Source organism: Entelurus aequoreus, linkage group LG03, assembly GCF_033978785.1.
Source record: "Entelurus aequoreus isolate RoL-2023_Sb linkage group LG03, RoL_Eaeq_v1.1, whole genome shotgun sequence".
NCBI lineage: Eukaryota > Metazoa > Chordata > Actinopteri > Syngnathiformes > Syngnathidae > Entelurus > Entelurus aequoreus.
Window position 1 is genome coordinate 15,465,052 of NC_084733.1, and position 21,576 is coordinate 15,486,627.

The following is a 21,576-nucleotide window of genomic DNA, read 5'->3' on the forward strand; positions in this document are numbered from 1 at the left end:
AAGAAGCAACACAGTCACCCAGGTTTTGGCATCCACCTGAGCCACAGGTTGTCTGCACCCGCTCCTAAGGTCAAAGGTCAAAGTTACCAGGCCTTCGGTGGTGATGTCATTAGCACGCACGGATGTGAGCCTTTGAAACACCACCGAGGTGGGGTGGTACTTTAGGTGCTACAGAGGGTGTAGAGGTAGTTAACGCCCTCTCAAGGACATTAATTTTAATAATTCCTTTAGCGTCTGTATCAGTCAGGTCAAGCCCCAAAACAACATAAAAGGGAAGATGGGCACAACTTACCAGAGTATGTTGTCTGCATCCGACACCAATGGTTCAGGGTTGAGTCGTAACAAATATAGAGGTTATTACCACGGTAATAGCTATTGTGTCCCCCGTAATTAATCACACTGCACAGGTCAAAAATAAGTCTTGCTATCCCCTTTGACCCAGTCTATTTAAAGTCCGCTGTATGTTCTTAGACACTTGTCAGTCACTGTCGTCAGGAAGGATGAACTGAGACACAAAGACAGTAGAACACGCCCAAGGGATAAACGGGGATAAACATCAAACTTTTCACTTAATGTAACGACACAGATAGTTATGCTGCAAACAAGCAAGAAAAACTAAGAAACATTTAGCATACTGGATTGGTCTCACACAAGGATATACAATATAGAAGTTGAAAAGAGTAATGTAGGTAGAAAATCTCTCTCGTCTCCTGGGCTGAGGGGCAGATGTTGTGGCGATGTCAGCAATGACATCCGCTGGTAATCTGTCAGGTTCTTCAGCTGTAGTGCAGAGGGAGAGGTGGTACCAGGTGTCCCCTCCACCAGCCAGTCGAAGGGCGTGGGACGTCCGTTCCACGACCTTGAAGGGACCAGTCCACCTGAGCTCCGTCCACTTGCGTTTGACGACCTTGATCTTGACCCTCTCAGCGGGCGGAAGGGAATCTGTACAGAAGAACTGGCACACAAATTCTGCAATTTTTTGTGTAAAATACCATTTTGGTTTTACGCTGAGTCCTCCTTCCATGGGGGGCTGCTGGTCCTGTGAATGGCTGACCTGTATGCAGCTCATAGGGTGAAAAACTCAAAGGGCGGTAAAACAGTTTAATTCACGGACCTTCGAATGATCATTAACGCTAATTGCAACATGTCAATCCAATTAAATTTGGTCTGTGCACAGATTTTAGCCAATTAGTTTTTTATGTTCTGGTCCATCCTTTCAACCTTGCCTTGGGACTCAGGATGGTACCCCAAACCTGTGTTCTAGTCCGAAAGCCTTTTCGACCAAGGCTAAGTGAGTATTTTTTTAATGGTTGCCGTTGTCTGACCTAATCTTTTTGGGGAAACCATGTCGGGGTACTAGGTCATTCACAAGTCATTTAATTACTGATATTGCATCCTCTTTTGAGGTTGTTGTTGATTCCGGCCAACCACTGTGATTGTCAACACAAGTCAGTACGTACCTTTTCCCTTGTACCGTATTGATCATATCAGTGAAGTCAAAGACTATACATGGTTCACCCTCACCTCCTCCATTTTCTAAATTTGATCTATTAAACTACTATCGATGTGTAAAATCGTTATTTTCAAATTAAAATTAGTTATAACTTCTTACCCACGGGAAAAACGTTAAAACTATGGAATGTGTCAGTCGGATGATTGTCGATTTTGTTCCAAGGAGTCTGTATCCACCCTCACTCACCCCCTTCTGTTTCTGAAAAAAGGACTGTGTTAGTCATACTATCACTTTCAGAAACATCTAAGAAAAAGGTCAGCTAATAGTCAAGTAGCGGAGGACAGGTAATGTTTGAGGTCAATGATTGTCTCATTAGCCTCTATGGTCCACTGGGGGGTGGTGTTAGGGTAGGGGACCCCTTAGCGATATCACAAATAACTCAAACTCAACTAAACCCTAACTTTTATGTAACTTATTCAATATGGAGAAAGTAACAAATATGCTTATATTTATATTGTCACCAATACTAGAAAAATACTACCCTTGTGGTGAATGCTTTAGCAATAGTATTTTCAAATTTTACCACACCTGGTAGCCCCAATAATTCATTAAGTCAAGCTCATGTTGTAGAAAGTTGAATAAAGCAGACACGTTTGTTACTGAATACTTTCTATCAGACTTCTGCCATGGCAACTTTGTGTATGTAATGAGCAACTATAATTATTTGATATGCTTAAATGTGTAATGTGTCGTTTTAGCTCAGCTGTTGTGTAGCTGCTAGCTCCTCGTAGCCTACAGGTGTCTAAAGTGCAGCCCATAGTTATGTGTTTAACATAACCATGGGCTAAACCTAAACAATTGAAAATGTGGTATTTGGGTGTCGGTGTAATGTTTGGCAGCTACGCCGTGTCTTATCATTGGACCTAAGTTCTTTGGTTTTGTAGGCGAGACAGAGAGCAAGGGAACAATGTGGGACACAATTGTGTCCATCTTATACCATGCTAGCTGTTGCAAAGATAGGTCAACATGAGCAGCCACACCTTGAGTTCCAACATATATAAATAATCATAACATATGGCGAGTCGGGTGGCAGAACACACGGAAGCATCTCAGTCAGTCAGGGTTTTCACCGTTAGAGCCATTCCTGTTGTTTCAGGCTGTGGTATGCTTGGTAGTGGTGTCGCAGCTGGGTGGTTCAGCCGTCAGGTAACACCAGGAATGTTCCTTCTTTGCGATTTGAATGTCAGGGTACAGTCTGTAAAGGAGGTCCAGCAATCTGAACCGGAAGTGGTTTGGTGACAGTTAACCTTCTTGTGACCCCAGCGAAGCCTTCGACCTTTAAAGAGGAAGCACACAGTTTTTTTGGTACCTCTGCATTCAGAATCAAATGGGTGGCTGATAAAATTGTCCGTTGACACTCATGTCCAGCAGGGGTCCTGTCGGTACTTCCTGCTGCGGCTCCTGATGTGGGCGTCCTCTTACACGCCTTCGTGTTTGTTTGTTGGCACGACGGAACCTTTCCTGTTCGGAAATGTTCGGACAGTCACTACTCCAGTGACCAGGCTGGTCACAGCCGAAACAGTGTCTACCCCAGACCGGCTTTGAAGCATCGTGTTGTCCACCACCCGAGTCCAACCGCACGTCTGTTGAGGATTCTTTCCTCCACCTGTTGGAACTCAAAAGCAAGGTCACCCACTGCTGAATATACCCTAGCTGATCTTTGACCTTTTGGTTCTTTTAACCTTTTATCTTCAGCGATCTGTAATTTAAGTAGTCGTTTCCTTGTTGCTCTGTCATTAGCCCTATTTTGCATCTAATTATTCCTATTGATTTCTTCCCATTTCACTCAAACAACTAAACAAACAAATAAACAAACTTGCAGCTAACCACAATCAACAGCATACCATTTACGAATACCTTCATTTGTCACTTTCTCATCTTTCTTTCACTTTCGTTTTCCTTTACAAACAACCTCCTGTTCCCTAACTCTTCCTTACACTTCACACAATGTTTCTATTTTCTGTTGTCCTAGAAACCATTCACGTAACGTAAGGTTATAAACATCCTTTTCCCCTATTGTTAATGTCATTTGTCAAAAATGTCTGCCGTAGGAAAATGCACAGACGTGTAGAAGGGGTTAATTTTCGGATGCAAGATCAATCTTAGAGGGGGCGTGTTAATACCTCCTTCTCTTGTCACTGGAGTAGGGGGCGGTGTCAGTCAAAGTCTGGGCGGGTCGTTTGAATTGTCTTGCGCATGCGCGGCAGACAAAAAACCAATCAGTTCATTCTGTCATTAATCATCGTTTCTTTTGCTGCATTTCGTTTTTCCACGTAATCCCCATTTACTTTTATCATACGCCAAACTCTTAAATTCTCTCCCTGAGTGTTCCATTTTCACCAGCGCACACACACACACACACACACACACACACACACACACACACACACACACACACACACACACACACACACACACACACACACACACACACACACACACACACACACACACACACGAGCGCGCGTAAGCACTCCCACTCACACACTCACACTCAGCAGCACACTCTCTGCGTTTCACTTTACCATAAAACTTCCAGTTACTTTTTTTTAATTTATTTTTAATTTTATTTTACCAGACGTTTGAGTTCACGACTTTTCGAGTATTGTAAACTCCCTCTTAACCCTTTCAAGGAACGTTCTCCTTTTTTTTTTTTTTCTCTACCTGCTAGTTCCATTGTCGACAACCGTCCATTCAATTGATCATTGAACGGTAGCCAATCATCACATTTTGCCCTGCCGCCATCACATTTCTGTTTGTCACACTCCAAGGCCATTGTGTCTATATTTTCTTAATTCTAGTGCCCTCAACGCAAAGGGATCTCCCAACCCGGTTCCTTAGTTTTAGTGTCTTATCACACTGGGATCTATCAACCCGCTTCTTTAGTTTTAGTGTCTTATCACACTGGGATCTATCAACCCGCTTCCTTAGTTTTAGTGTCTTATCACACTGGGATCTATCAACCCGCTTCTTTAGTTTTAGTGTCTTATCACACTGGGATCTATCAACCCGCTTCCTTAGTTTTAGTGTCTTATCACACTGGGATCTATCAACCCGCTTCTTTAGTTTTAGTGTCTTATCACACTGGGATCTATCAACCCGCTTCCTTAGTTTTAGTGTCTTATCACACTGGGATCTATCAACCCGCTTCCTTAGTTTTAGTGTCTTATCACACTGGGATCTATCAACCCGCTTGCTCTTTTAGGCGGCGACCAACTACCCAGGGTGAGCCACACCCAACTATTAGTTCACTCGTCAATGAAACTGCCCGTCACGGTAATCGAGACACAATGCCGTGAGTTGACCACTTATTTACAATTTAAATGCAATGGCAGGCTCCGCAAAAATGCAATCAATCTATCGAAATCACAACTCTGCGTCTGGGGTACAATATAGTGTTTGACTTACAGACTTCAGGACAGACTCCTAACGCAGATTTTATCTAAAAAGAAAGGTTCTGCTCACCTTGAATTGGCCAATTGAGTCTGTCCAGAAGATTGCAAGAAGTCATCGATCAACAGCGTGCCATCTCGGACGAAGCCCCCAAATTGTTGCGTCGACAGCTCTTCCTCCCAAGGAAGTCAAAGTCTGCTGTCCACTCCCAAGTTCTTTTAATGGCAAATATGCTGATGTTAAATTGACCACCAAAAGCAGTAGTTGGTATTTCGTTGTTTATTGTCAAAGCTTTGGCAATAATGAGACCAATCCAGCACCCAAGCGTTCCCTAGCCCGGTCCAGATCGGTCTAGCTCGGTCTCCCCCGTGCTCGTTATCTCAGGAATGTTATGGCAGTCTCAACAGCGCTCTGCCTGTCTACTCAAGGACACTCGAATCCAAGCACTTTGTACCACACGAGACATTAGCTGATGTAAATATGACTATAGGAGTTTTTAGAAAGAAGTAACACTTAAATATGGATATATGGAAAATATCTCGTTCCATCAACATCTAAAACAAATCTATTGTTAATTATAATTACCATATATTTTTTCTTATATAATACCGTTTTGCATTTTTTAACTGTTGCTTCTTATCGTACAAAGATTTCTCCAATCCTTTGTCAGTCAAATCCAGCATCTGTTTCTGGTGTTATTCGTGTTTAGAAACTCTGTATTTCTGTCGTTCCACGTCCCCTACCTAAAAGCAAGCAGCAGAGAGCCTGACGTCACTTTTGCTTTGCGCTGCTGCGAGCCTTCCTCTCCTTCAAAGCTGCCAGTGTCATTTAAAATTTTGAGGATCGCTGTCCGCGGGTATATCTCGGATAAATTAAAGCAGTGTTTTTCAACCTTTTTTGAGCCAAGGCACATTTTTTTAATTGAAAAAATGTGGAGGCCCACCACTAGCAGAAAACATTAAAAAATGAAACTCAGCAGCTGATATTGACAATAAAAAGTTGTTGTCGCAATTGTTGGGTATGACTTTAAACCATAACCAACCATGCATCTTGTCTCAAAGTAGGTGTACTGTCACCACCTGTCACATCACGCCGTGACTTATTTTGAGTTTTTTGCTGTTTTCCTGTGTGTAGTGTTTTAGTTCTTGTCTTGCGCTCCTATTTTGGTGGCTTTTTCTCTTTATTTAGTATTTTCCTGTAGAAGTTTCATGTCTTCCTTTGAGCGATATTTCCCGCATCTACTTTGTTTTAGTGATCAAGAATAATTCCGTTGTTTTTATCCTTCTTTGTGGGGACATTGTTGATTGTCATGTCATGTTCGAATGTACCTTGTGGACGCCGTCTTTGCTCCACAGTAAGTCTTTGCTGTCGTCCAGCATTCTGTTTTTGTTTACTTTGTAGCCAGTTCAGTTTTAGTTTTGTTCTGCATAGCCTTCCCTAAGCTTCAACGCCTTTTTTTAGCGGTACTCACATTTTGTTTATTTTTGGTTTAAGCATTAGACACCTTTTTACCTGCACACTGCCTCCCGCTGTTTCCGACATCTACAAAGCAATAAGCTACCTGCTGCCACCTACTGATATGGAAGAGTATTACACGGTTACTCTGCCGAGCTCTCAACAGCACCGACCACTCAACAACAACACATCATTTGCAGACTATAATTACTGGTTTGCAAAAAATATTTTTAACCTAAATAGGTGAAATTCTCCCACAGCACACCAGACTGTATCTCACGGCACACTGGTTGAAAAACACTGAATTAAAGTACATCCACAGCGCTGACACGCTGCCTCTGCTCCAGATCACATCGTGCGCATTGCTTACGTCATCACAACATCCCGTTTCAGCAGCGCTGTTTCGGCGATCCAAGCACGTCTTTTTTTGGTGGCCAAATTTTCGATGCATCACTAGTCAATAGTGTGCAAATAATACACTATATATAACCATTCATACTGTAACTACCTGCTGGTGTTAATTGTGTATCATGTTCATGTGTTATGAAGTATATTTCTTCCATGGTCGTATGGCGGAGGATAAGGAAGTAGTGTTGTGTGTCGGGGAACTGAAACACAGAGACAGACATGTGTGCACGGAGGAAGTACTTTTTGGAATCATGCCGGTTGTTAGCAAAAGATTGGCAATCAAAGAGCGGCAGACTTTGTGTGTCTTCTTCTGGACGCTACATTATATTATTTAATTGTTTTCACGTTAAAAAAACCTCATTTCTAAGGTGTGGCGGTTTTTATTTTGCTGTGGCAGACCCCCACAATCAATTACATTAAAGGGGAATTGCACTTTTTTTTTTTAAATTTTGCCTATAGTTCACAATCATTATGAGAGACAAGAAGACAAGGGGTTTTGTTTTTTTGTTTTTGCATTTCAACATGTAAAAATTGGCCTGTTCTTGGTGACTAGCAACTAAATCACTTTAAAATACATTCAAAAACCCGTCAACAATAGTTAATTTACGTTCCGTGACCTGTATTATAACCAAACTGTAGCAACATTGTTATTGTAAGAGCGAACACTGAGGAACTCTTTTTCTCACGTAGTAACACATATAGGCGTGCTACAATGCTAGCCATTAAGGCTAGCAACGGGAAGAGATAAGCCTCTATGTCAGTACGAAACGCATTTGAGTTTGTAATGCACAACACAATGCAATAAGACACCAATCTGTACTGACTGAAAAAGATGAACAGTCATATTACAGAATCTTTAAAGTATTAGACCACATTTCATGTTTTGTTTGTACACAGCTAGCCAGACAGCATATGTGTGCTGCGTGTATCATGATCAATATAAAGTGTGACTCAACAGATGGACAGATGTCTGTTTATTCTAGCTGGTTGTGGATGTTTTTTCCGGTTTATTTAGGTAAGCACTCCATTTATGTTTAAATAGCATGACTTCAAATTCCACATTTTTCAGCTTTGAGTCACTTTCACCTCACTCTCTCGGCTTCCGTCTGCTCCAACATCTCACTCTTCATTGAGTTCGCTTCTCCTCCATATATTCAGTTTAAAGATAAGGTTGTGAATCCTCATTTGTCCAAAAAAAAGTGGTCTTCGTTGTTTGTTACTAAATCGGCCATGATTAGAAGACAAACACGCCTTTGTTTTTGGAAGTAAGACACACAGTTGTTGCCAGCAGTAAGAAGTGCGCTGCTATGGAAACGAAAATAAATGCGCAGAGGAATTGGTTCCAGCAATGATTAAAATGACAAAAAATACGGTAAATGTTGTACATATTACATATTGTTATGATCGTGTCTGTTACTACATTATATACAGTATATACACTACCGTTCAAAAGTTTGGGGTCACCCAAACAATTTTGTGGAATAGCCTTCATTTCCAAGAACAAGAATAGACTGTCGAGTTTCAGATGAAAGTTCTCTTTTTCTGGCCATTTTGAGCGTTTAATTGACCCCACAAATGTGATGCTCCAGAAACTCAATCTGCTCAAAGGAAGGTCAGTTTTGTAGCTTCTGTAACGAGCTAAACTGTTTTCAGATGTGTGAACATGATTGCACAAGGGTTTTCTAATCATCAATTAGCCTTCTGAGCCAATGAGCAAACACATTGTACCATTAACACTGGAGTGATAGTTGCTGGAAATGGGCCTCTATACACCTATGTAGATATTGCACCAAAAACCATACATTTGCAGCTAGTCATTTACCACATTAGCAATGTATAGAGTGTATTTCTTTAAAGTTAAGACTAGTTTAAAGTTATCTTCATTGAAAAGTACAGTGCTTTTCCTATAAAATAAGGACATTTCAATGTGACCCCAAACTTTTGAACGGTAGTGTATACTTTCAGTGTGCATACAAAACGTTGAAGGAGGGTTTTGAAGTTGTTTTAGAGGGCGCATCTTCCAAGCGTTTTTTACCATCTTTAACCCCCCAAAATATCCAAAATAATCGTGATTATTATTTTTGCCATAATCGTCCAGCCCTACTGCTTGGTGCCATTCGTCTAGCGGCATACGAGACCTGGTGCTAGTACTTAGTACCCGCCTTGAAGCCAGTCAGAATCTGTCTCTCGTAATGCACATCTAAATGAGAATGCAGTCATTTCAATCAACAGGAAATGGCGCTAACATTATAGACCATGTTAGTTAGTACCTGTAGTATTTATGCAGGCAAGTGACGATGAGTGCTGCTTGGATTAAATTGCCGCAGTTCAAAAACGCCACATTCATTTCTAGTTAACTGTTTCAGCATACACTGCAAAAAGTTAGTGTTCAAAAACAAGAAAAAAAAAATTCAAAAATGAGGGGTATTTTATTTGAACTAAGCAAAATTATCTGCCAATAGAACAAGAACATTTGGCTTGTCAAGACTTTCCAAAACAAGTAAAATTAGCTAACCTCAATGAACCCAAAAATACCTTAAAATAAGTATATTCTCACTAATAACAAGTGCACTTTTCTTGGTAGAAAAAAAAGAGACCTTTTTGCTCAATATATTGAAAAATATTCTTAAATTAAGTAAATGCTGGTGCCATTATCTTGACATAATGATATGCGCTCGGCATCATGATTTTTTTTTTCATGCTTTCAATAAGAAATTATTACTTTAAAAAAGTAGTTTTATACTTGTGAGTGTTGATGACACAGCTTTGGTTCAGTTGATATTCTAGTTTCAAGCATGTTTTACTCAATATACTGTAGGTCATAAAATCTCAGTTAGAAGCTGTAATATCTTACTGAGATCATTTAGGACAAAAACCCTTAAAACAAGTAAAACACTTAGTGAAATCTGCTTAGTGAGAAGAATTATCTTATCAGACAAAAAATAAGCAAATATCACCCATATTTGAGATCTTACTTAGATTTCAGTTTTTGCAGTGTATTGCTCGTATGTCCTCTTGAAGAAATAACTACCTTGCAATTATCACAAGTAGCACTTTTGCGATCTTTCTTGTAAAATATAGCCAAACTTTTGGGTGGCCTGGCCGCCATGTTGCTGTCTGATATCACTATGTAAGTTGCGTAATGACGTCATTCACCCCGCAGGGATCGTTAAGGGAATTGTTTTGAAAGCACTTCCAAGAAATTGATACACCGGGAACCGGTTCTTCGATTCTCATCCTTAAGGCATTCGCGGTGCTGTAATACAAAATCTGACTTACCAAGAAAAGGTGGTTAAAATATGGCTTTATTTTTCAATGTTCATACATCTGCATGGGTGAACATGTTGCCATCACGTGTTACAGGCCTCGCACTGAGTAGCCTGGACCCAGTGTTCAAAATGGTGTGTCTGTTTTATATGAATAGAAAGAAGACACAAAGTGCTTGATTGCGTTCTAATCGCAGGCTGTAGCCAGCCTGGAAGCATTGACAAGCACCTCCCAACCCCCTCCTTTCCTATCAGGCCGGAATAACATGTCTAGTGGCATTCAGCTTGGAAACATACACTTTTACTGTGACTTAGATACATCAAACACAATTAGCATACTCTATTTACGCATTCATTTTCCAAAACAATTGTGACTACTAATTGTAGGTGTCACACACGCTCACATGTCTGCCTCTGGACGAAATGAAAGTAAAATTCCTAAGTATGTAAGTTAAAGTTCTGTCTTTAAGTAAGGTTTAAAACATGGGATAATGATGCACATTGAAGAGACATAAGTAACTGACAGTTGGAAAAAGCCAACGTCTTCTTTGATCCGTTTGACAAATATAAACATTTATTTGTTAAATTTGTTCTCTTAAACCAGTGCTTCTCAATTATTTGCTGTTGTGCTCCATAACGTGCTTGTGCTGATTTTTTTTCTTTATCGATAACAATGAGGAAACCAGAATTAAAGGCTACAATGAGCACGTTATGTAGTGCACAGCTTTTCCAAGCGGAGTTTGAAGCATAATACTGCATGATATCAACAAAGCATGTTGTGGGATCACATGTAGACCCCAATATTTTCACAGTGTTGCAATTTTTATAGTCGCGCATGCGTCGATAGACAACATTTTTTATTATCTGTAGCAGGCGTGTCATAAGTGTGGCCCGTAGGCTATTTGCGGCCTGCAGCTAATGTTTTAAAGGCCCACGGCACATTCTAAAAATACTATTAAAATAAACAAAAACATAACAAAAGTGGAATAAAAAAGCTTACAGGTGAAATGTAATTTAGAAAAAGTTGCAATGTTGACTAATAAAACAAAGCTGTTTTTTTTTCTTTAAAACTGTCATTGCTCAAAACATAATATTGAATCAAAATCAATGTTTTTATGAATTATTGACCTGTCCAAGGCTCCGATTACTACGATTTTGTGGAAGATTTTGCATATTTTGTGTGTTTGCCTTAAAAAAAACAGTTTTGTTTGACATAAAGGGCAAAAAACAAACAAACATTAAAAAAAAACCAACTTAGAATTGACGGATAGATCTCAGTGTTTCCCATAAACTGCCAAGATACCTGTGGCGGTGGGGGCGTGGCTATGGGCGTGGTCAACATGACATCATCGAGTAATTTGCATAATTTACTACAATGATATTATTTTCTCTAAAAAAGGCTAAAAAAATGTATACTTACTAATTAATAATAACAGTTTTGTTTTAAACGTCCATCCATTCATCCATTTTACAATATAATTACAACACTTTATGTACATATTTATATACATATTTGAACAATAAGTTATTCACTGAAATATATTTATTAATTGTGGTTCTTACAAAAAATATATCTTATAAAATATAAAAGCTAAAATGTCTCTTAAAGCTCTGCCCCTTTAATTAGTGCATACTAAATAATTTAACTTTAGCCTACTACTACAACCATATTATTTACCAGCAACATAAAGTGAAACAGAGGCAGAGGTGTCCTGCCACAGTCAGTAACAAATAAACAGAAAACAGTAGTGGTCAAATACAAATAAGGCAACAAGAGAAGTATCCTACACTTCTCTTTTGTAAAGTAAATCTGAACAGCCTATATGGGCATCTACATCAACTATATGATTTGCCTGAGAAGCTGGACAGGACAAAAAAAAAAAAAAAAATTTTTAATTTTTTTATTTGTGGCGGACGTAATTCTTTCGTGGCGGGCTGCCACAAATAAATGAATGTGTGGGAAACACTGGATCTGAAGTTGATAAGCGTTAAATAAATAATGTATGTATGCCCTGGCACACAATTATCATTTCATGACCGAAGCAAAACACTTTTTACACTTTTATACTGAAATAAACACACCTACAACTTATTAAATACAAATATAGAAAAAACTACCGGCAGCGGTAAAGTTTAGATTCATGAAGGAAAAAAGAAAGTGAATGAATGTTTATAACGGAAAAAAATTTACATATACATAAAAATGAAATTAAGTAACGTTTATGACAACCTTTTCCAAAACACAATGTAGAATGTGAGATATAACAGGATAATGCATACATTTATCATTTGTTTTCAAAACGCTTACAAAAAAGTGGGACCCCAAAATTTTACTGTGGCACCCCATTTTTATGACTTGATGACGTTTTTTTAACTTAAATGTACATCATTTAATTGATCATAATGTGTTAACAGTTTTACCAAAAATACCACCTGTTGGTGGTGTGCCTCTGGATTTTTTCAACGCAAAAAATGTGCCTTGGCTCAAAAAAGGTTGAAAAACACTGGTCTATGTGTGATGATGTAAATGAGGTGTGGTTGTAATATATAAGTATGTGTCAATGAAAGGGCCTTTTAGGACTTTTCTTAATTTGATTACATGCTATAGTATAATTTTATTGTTATAATTGTATTGCATGTTTTTTGCATCTCTTTAATTTAGGTAGCTAGGGACTGCAGATGGAATTTAGCTACCGTATTTTGGGAGTATAAGTCGCACCGGCCGAAAATGCATAATAAAGAAGGAAAAAAACATATATAAATCGCACTGGAGTATAAGTCGCATTTTTGGGGAAATTTATTTGATAAAACCCAGCACCAAGAATACTTATAGTCCGAAAAATACAGTATTTAGCTATAACCTGGTGCAGAACATATCTGTCTTTGAGCTTAATGTTTCTGTGCACTGTCCCTTCAAATAAAGACTAAACTAAATAGTTCAGTTAACTACGTTCAAATGTTGAGTATTTCTTTATTTTACAATGAACAGCCTCCAGGAATGGTCTTCTGAGGATATTAGCTTCCTCTAAAAACCTCAATTAGTGCCACAAATCTGGTGGGACTGACACATTCCACGACACAGAATGTAGAAGTGAGCAACATTAGCAATGGTGGGATTATGTAATTGAGGTAAATAATTACAAGTAAACACATCATTTCAGGTGTATAAAGCATGTACCGACTGGGTGAGCTGGGACCTGGAGAATCGAGCCCAGTACTTCCACGCTCTCCTGAACGCGGTCCACATCTACGCTCTGCCCCCCAAGTTCCTCAAAAACCAGCTCCAGTCGTGCCCCATCCTCAGCAAGGTACTTGACTACTGTACTTTACATGTCTACTGTGTGTTTAGTTTAGCTCATGTCTTAAAGTCACATGCTCCTTTTCCCCCCACCTCAAGGCCAACGCGTGTAAGGACTTCCTCTCAAAGATATTCCAGGAAATGACGTTAAGGAAGGTTACTCCGGCGCCCATACGTGGAACACAGCTCATCTACGTGGCTGGCGGGTATGACGGAAATTTAAGCACACATGCCAGCGATCCCTTAGCGCTGCATGCTGCAGAATTGTACTCCCATTGTTTTGTACGTTGCTGCAGCGCTCTGTTTCCTCTTGGTTCAAGTCTGTATATCAGTAAAGTAAATAAGTACAGGAGTAGTCCTTGTTAGTTCTTCTTTTTTAGCATGTTGTTTAGAAAATTGGTAGAACCTAGATACAATACTTATATGGACCCTAGAGTATTGCAGAAACCGATATTGAGCCGATCAGCAGGAAACATACATACTTTTTTTGTAGTGTGGAAATACTAAAAAGGCTTAATCAAGTGAAATTACTTAGAGGAAAAAAAGTAGTATGAAAAAAATACCGTATTTTTCGGACTATAAGTCGCAGTTTTTTTCATAGTTTGGCCGGGGGTGCGACTTATACTCAGGAGCGACTTATGTGTGAAATTATTAACACATTACCGTAAAATATCAAATAATATTATTTAGCTCATTCACGTAAGAGACTAGACGTTTAAGATTTCATGGGATTTAGCGATTAGGAGTGACAGATTGTTTGGTAAACGTATAGCATGTTCTATATGTTATAGTTATTTGAATGACTCTTACCATAATATGTTACGTTAACATACCAGGCACGTTCTCAGTTGGTTATTTATGCCTCATATAACGTACACTTATTCAGCCTGTTGTTCACTATCCTTTATTTATTTTAAATTGCCTTTCAAATGTCTATTCTTGGTGTTGGGTTTTATCAAATAAATTTCCCCAAAAAATGCGACTTATATATGTTTTTTTCCTTCTTTATTATGCATTTTCGGCCGGTGCGACTTATACTCCGAAAAATACGGCACCCTATTTATTATTTACTTTCTAGAACAGGGGTGGGCACTTAATTTTTACCGGGGGCCGCATGAGCAACCCGAGCACTGCTGGAGGGCCACACCGACAATATTTCAATTAAATTTTGCTTAAATTATTTTTGATATAATAATAATAATAATACCTGGGATTTATATAGCGCTTTTCTAAGTACCCAAAGTCGCTTTACATGTTAAAAACCCATCATTCATTCACACATGGTGGTGGTAAGCTACTTTCGTAGCCACAGCTGCCCTGGGGTAGACTGACGGAAGCGTGGCTGCCAATTTGCGCCTACGGCCCCTCCGACCACCACCTATCATTTATTCAACATTCATTCACCGGTGTGAGCGGCACCGGGGGCAAGGGTGAAGTGTCCTGCCCAAGGACACAACGACATGGTAAGAGGCGGGGAGCGAACCTGTAACCCTCAGGTTTCTGACACGGGCGCTCTACCCACTACGCCATACCGTAAGATAAAAAATAATAATATTTTCATTTAACCTAACTTATCTTCATACAAAAGCAGATGGCTTTTGATGGTTTTATTTTTAACACTTTCTTACACAACCCTTCCTGATGTATATAACAATGCCAAAATTTCAATTTCTGTCACTTTATCCTGCATCCTCTTTGTTGTGAACGTAGCACGCCTGTAAGGTGATTGGCGAAGAAGGAGGAAGCGTTGCTGTTGCGGAAATGAGGAGTGAGGATAGATGTGCGTGTGGAAAGAACGAGATAAGTTGAGCTGTGTTAGTATAGGTTGCTCAATAAAAGTTTAAAAAGAGCGTCAGACTTGGTGTGCACTTCTTCTGGACGCTACAATTGATGTCAGAAGTGGGTTGAAATGCCTCCCTTTTCGCCTTGCCATCAAACCTGGGAGTCTTCATTGAGGGCGGAATTCCCCCATGGCAAGCAGTGTGCGCTGCACCTGTAGACACTGCCTCTGTCTCTCTCTCTCTCTCTGCGGCGAGCTCCTCACGTGGCACGTACCTCTCGATGATGTAGCAGGCTGCGCACACAATTAAGCAGTGCAGTATGCGCAAAGTTTTACTTCTGCCACCAATTGTAGCGCCCAGAAGAAGTGCACACCAAGTCTGGCGCTCTTTTTAAACTTTTATTGAGCAAGCTATACTAACACAGCTCAACGTATCTCATTCCTTTTACACGCACGTCTATCCTCACTCCTCATTTACGCAACTCAAGAAGACAACATCAACTTCAGCAGGTCGTTACACTATATTCTTTAAACACAGCAACATGTGTACCACAAATTAAGCACACGGCTTTACCTTTACTTGGCAGTCCATGTCTTGTTGAAAACACGCCATTCGTCATCACCTTTTCTTTTTTTAGCGTCTCGGGGATAACCGGGCATCACTTGTCGCTGTGCGCCTTCACTCACAGGACATACGCAAATAAATAACACTTTTCAAAATAAAAGCAGCACAGTTGTATTGCACGCACGACATAGATGTTTTTTTAAATGTATTTTGTCATTTGTGATTGCCGCTGCGCGCACGAGCATACGTCCACACGGAAGTCATACAAATAACGCTTTTCAAAACAAAAGCAGCACCGTTGTATTGCACACTCGAAATAGATACTTTTTCAAATGTATTTTGTAATTTATGATTGGCCTCACGCGGGCCGGACAGGGACGTACAAAGGGCCGGATGCGGCCCGCGGGCCGCAGAATGCCCAGGTCTGTTCTAGAATGACTGATGCCGTTTTTAAGTTTAATTACATCCTAGTGACCAAAGTAGTTCCTGAAGACGAGCTAATGATGTCCTAAATTGAATGATGCGGACACGTTTGTTACTGGATACTTTCTAATACGCTTCTTTCTGTCTTGGAGACGTTGTATGTGTTGGTAATATGCATATATGATTATTTGATACTTGTTTATATTGACAAATGTGCAGTTTTAGACTGCAACGTTGTTCAATTAATATTACATATGTCTAGCTGGTGTGCTTTTGTGTGCTTAGCTGCTGTGTAGCTGCTAGCTCCTAGTAGCGTATAGCCTACCATGTTCACCTTTTGTAAAAATTGGAGCGGTAATTAGGGGTGCAAGTCTTTGGGAACCTATGAAATTCCGTTGTACTTGTGCAATTACAATAAAGAGCATACTAACGATTGGATCCGATTCCAAGTCCTGGGGTGACGTTTCGGTTTTAGAATCGATTCTCGATTTATCACGATTCAAACCGATTCAGGGAGAAATAATTCCCTGAGTGTTGACAAAAATGATTTTAATTTGTAAAGTTTTTTGTTTTTTTTTAAAGTTTTATTTATACATTTCAACAATCAAATAAGTACAAAAGTAGTACAAAACAGTACAAAAAGAATACAAAGCAGCGCCAGGGGCTTATAAATTCAAAGTAACTAAAATAGAATGCAAAAAAAACATATATATAATATAAACAAAGTGCAAAGCCATAGGCTCACTCAATTTCAGTAAACAACTCAAATTTGGAACACAGCATAATCGTCTTCACAGCTTTCTGGTTGCTAGAGGTAGAGAGTGTCTTAATGTACAGTTCTAACTCTTTTTTAAAGGCACAAAAGACAGGTCGGGTATTGAGAAACTTACATTTATGAATATAAAACTTAGCCAATAGTATAATGAGGTTGCAAAGGTAAAATTCCTTTTCAAATTTTTGTTCATATAGTGTAAAACCAAATATCACATCTTTAAAACAAAGCACAAATTTGTCATAAATATTGTCCAGGATGAAGCGACAGATGCCCTGCCATAGTGATCGAGTGCTTTCACAAGTCCAAAACAGGTGGTAAACAGTCTCTGGATGCATGTTACTTAAGGTGCAGGTAACATCAATGTCCTTCTTGTATCTAACCATCACAGTCTTTACAGGGTAATAACGATGAATGATTTTAAAAGATATCTCTTTGACTTTGTTGGTAAGTAAATACCTGTTAGGAAGGGACCATGTTTTGACCCAGCAGATGTCATTCACAATATTATTCCAGAGCGCAATTACATAGGAGACAGACACACAATCATTTTGGAATAAGCTGCGGATTTTTCTGATCAAAGCAAAGTTTCCCCACAGGAGTGTCAAGTGGATCATTCACAATTTTTACAGCAGAAAGAGGAGATGAGTAAGCCCTGTTCAACATAACAACACCCGTTGGAATGGCATCAAATACAATGGCAAATTGTTTGGGAGTCACAGGGACCTTAAAGTGGTTGAGAAATTCTTGGTAATTAAAAAGTTGACCTTCCTTATTGAAAAGCTGACTCACTAAAATAATATTATTGTTGAACCAATTGTTGAGGAAAAGAGATTTCCTTTTGTAGCATATATCTTTATTGTTCCAAATGAAGTATTTGGTAGGTGAGAAATTGTGCTTGTATATAAGAGACCATGCCAGAAGGGCTTGTTTGTGGAAGTTTGAAAGAGCAACAGGAATCCTATCAATGCTGTAGTTACACAATAGCAAAAATTTTAGGCCTCCAAGGTTAGAAAATACATGATGAGAAATGAAGTTCCAAATTGAGGTAGGGTCTTTCAAATAGTGTCGTATCCAATTAATCTTGAAGGTGTTGTTTAGTGTAGTGAAATCCAGAAAGTTTAGACCACCCTGATTATAATTGTTCATTATAACCGATTTCTTAATATAATGAATTTTGTTTTTCCAAACGAAGTCAACAAGTATTTTGTCAATAGTTTTACATATTTTTTGGTTAACATCTAAAGAAATAGCCGCATACGTAAGCCTGGAGATACCTTCTGCTTTGGAAAGCAAGGTTCTGCCTTTTAAGGATAAATCTCTCTGTAGCCATTGGTTAAATCTTTTCTTAGTTTTTTCTACAATTGGATTAAAGTTCAAGACCGATCTAGAACTCTGATTTTTAGTGATAAGTATTCCTAGTTTAATTTGTAAAGTATTGTTGTGCAGCAACTTATTATTTGATCATAAGCCCCTTTTTGCCAAATATTGTTATATTTAACGTTCAAAATCAATAGGGTTCCTATTTGGAGCGGGAAGATACTGCTGAAAAGTTTGAAAGAGACAAATGTTGCCAGTTAACACTAAAACCATGTAGCAATTTCTTTTTTGGTCTTGAGCGCCCTTGTGTCAAATAGCATTCAAAATCAATTGGGTTTTTGTGCTAACACGAGTAATAATAATGTTCTTTCTGTAGCAGGGGAGGGATAATGCATAAGAATGAAAAGGACCAGTAACTTATTTATTCTTAAACAGCATTGGTGTAAATCTATTCAAAATCATTCCGGTTCTTGCTTTAACAGGGTGGAATAATACCAGAACGGTTATATGGTGGTATTTGGTAAATAATACAATGCATTCATAATACAATGCATTCAGTTTTATCTTAACTTACTTAAGCCCCCTTTTGTCTAATAGAGTAAGAACTCTGTTAATTTTGAAGGCTAACAGGGTGAAATAATGCCAGACAATTAGATGGTTGTGTTCAGTAAATTATACAATTAATAACATGCATTGGTTTTATCTTAACAAGTCCCTTTGTGTCAAACAGAATTCAAAAGCAACACAGTTCTTGCACTAAGAGGGTGGAATAATGACTGACAATTACATGCTTGTGTTTAGAAAATATTGTAATTAATGACATGCATTAATTTTAACTTACCATACTTTGCACTAGGGTTGTCCCGATACCAATAATTTGGTACCAGTACCGGTACCAAAATGTACATTTCGATACTTTTCCAAATAAAGGTAACCACGAAAAAGTGTCAATATTGGCTTTATTTTAACAGAAAATCTTACAATACAATAAACATATTTCCTAATGCATTCAAAGAACAGTTTTAGAAGGTTAAAATGTAAATTAAAGGGCATTAAACACAAGCTGTTTTTCTTGTTGCACTCAAAAGAATAATTTACAATTTTCCATAATGAAAAATTAGATTAGAATTAGAGATGTCCGATAATGGCTTTTTTGCCGATCGCCGATATTCCGATATTGTCCAACTCTTAATTACTGATTCCGATATCAACCGATACCGATATATACAGTCGTGGAATTAACACATTATTATGCCTAATTTTGTTGTGATGCCCCGCTGGATGCATTAAACAATGTAACAAGGTTTTCCAAAATAAATCAACTCAAGTTATGGAAAAAAATGCCAACATGGCACTGCCATATTTATTATTGAAGTCACAAAGTGCATTATTTTTTTTAGCATGCCTCAAAACAGCAGCTTGGAATTTGGGACATGCTCTCCCTAAGACAGCATGAGGAGGTTGAGGTGTGCGGGTTTGGTAGGGGCGGGGTTTTGGGGGGTAGCGAGGGGTGTGTATTGTAGCGTCCCGGAAGAGTTAGTGCTGCAAGGGGTTCTGGGTATTTGTTCTGTTGTGTTTATGTTGTGTTACGGTGCGGATGTTCTCCCGAACTGTGTTTGTCATTCTTTTTTGGTGTGGGTTCACAGTGTGGCGCATATTTGTAACAGTGTTAAAGTTGTTTATACGGCCAACCTCAGTGTGACCTGTATGGCTGTTGACCAAGTATGCTTGCATTCACTTGTATGTGTGAAAAGCCGTAGATGTTATGTGACTGGGCCGGCACGCAAAGGCAGTGCCTTTAAGGTTTATTGGCGCTCTGAACCTCTCCCTACGTCCGTGTACCACTCCGTACAGCGGCGTTTTAAAAAGTCATCAATTTTACTTTTTGAAACCGATACCAATAATTTCAGATATTACATTTTAAAGCATTTATCGGCCGATAATATCAGCAGGCAGATATTATCGGACATCTCTAATTAGAATATAATAAAAAAGCTTTATTAACATAATATAAAATTATTTATGATATATGGTTGCCAATCCTGATCTGTGCTTTAAGAAAATTACAATTATTAGTAAGTACTAAAAACAAAACTATGGATAAATGTACCCAGATAAGCTATGTTGCAGGTAAAATACACAGCTGTTAAAGATAAAACACAAATAGTAGCAATTTGTCACCAAATTCAGTCATTTTACCTGCACTAGTTGACGTTAGATGGGCGGTCCTAACTCTGCTAATATTTGACATCAATCCAAGCAGCTGTATGTGCATCTATGTATCCACATGTTATGTATCTACATGTTATGTATCTACATATTATGTATCTACATGTGCACAACAGGGGAGCTGGTTTACTTATGAGCGTACACTATGTGTTTTTTCGAGAATGTCAACGTGTTGGCTGAGTGACGTCAGTGAGGGAATGGGCGAGTAAAGAGAGAGAGAGAGGAGCGTACGCACTGCGCAGTAAAGTGACTGTGTGCTGCAAAACTAATAATAAAACAACCAGATCGTCACAAATCGGCGGCCTCAAATTCTGACCAGAAAGCGGAGCTTAGCAGACTCTTTGCGGTGTAAAGTGAACTGAAGGGAATGTCTCCCCTGCGCTTCTCCACTGTGATCTGCACCGGAGCCGAACAGCAGGACAGGTGGAACAGCTACATTTTTACCTTTCACTCTTTATGAATGCAGATCCGAACGGTTATTATTTAAATGTTTACCTAAGTTTGAAGCAAAGGTGGTAATGCTAATTGCCAAATTTGTCGAGGTGTGTTTTAAAGCAACGCTTGAAGCGCGGCGCTTCCTTATTCAAAGTGTCACCTTTATCGTTGGTGTTGAAGCCCAAATACCTCCATATTGCGCTTCACCACCCTATTCATTAACCAGTAGAATTGTCGTTTTTTGCCATTCTTCCTCTCTAAGATGTTATTGCTTGTATGCACTTTGTGTGTGTGTTTTGACACACTCGACATCATGCGCCTCGGCTCTGTAGTCACCGCCGCACAGCTGCACTCAGATGAAAGAACGGTACCGGTACTTTTTAAAGGCGGTATAGTACCGATTTCAATCCATTAGTGTCAGGTTCAAACACTGATGACATCTATTAAACAGACGAGAAGCAAGGAATCATGCAGAGACAGAGTTACATTTTGCTCAATTGAGGAGAGACGTGTTTTGGGCTGTACTCTAGTTACAGATCCAAATTACGTTCTAAAAGTCCAGCCCACGTGCTTCCTCTATTTATTTGGGAGGTCCCTGGTTACATCACTGAAGCTGTCGCTGAGGGAAGGGGGTAATCTCGACAGCTCCAGTTAGACACAATATATGATTGTACAAAATGCAAATGTGCTGAGAGTCGTGATATCGCCTTGTCTCTGCT

At 39.1% G+C, this 21,576-nt stretch overlaps 1 protein-coding gene across 2 annotated transcripts in view; it reads left to right on the forward strand.

The window, feature by feature from the left end:
* The window catches only part of keap1a (kelch-like ECH-associated protein 1a), a 71,049-nt gene that overhangs the window by 39,793 nt on the left and 9,680 nt on the right, over positions 1-21,576 (forward strand). For both annotated transcript variants that reach the window (XM_062041344.1, XM_062041345.1), the window contains exons 6-7: positions 13,197-13,343; positions 13,433-13,539. In XM_062041344.1, the coding sequence (XP_061897328.1) occupies positions 13,197-13,343; positions 13,433-13,539 (254 nt within the window). The remainder of the gene's footprint in view (positions 1-13,196; positions 13,344-13,432; positions 13,540-21,576) is intronic.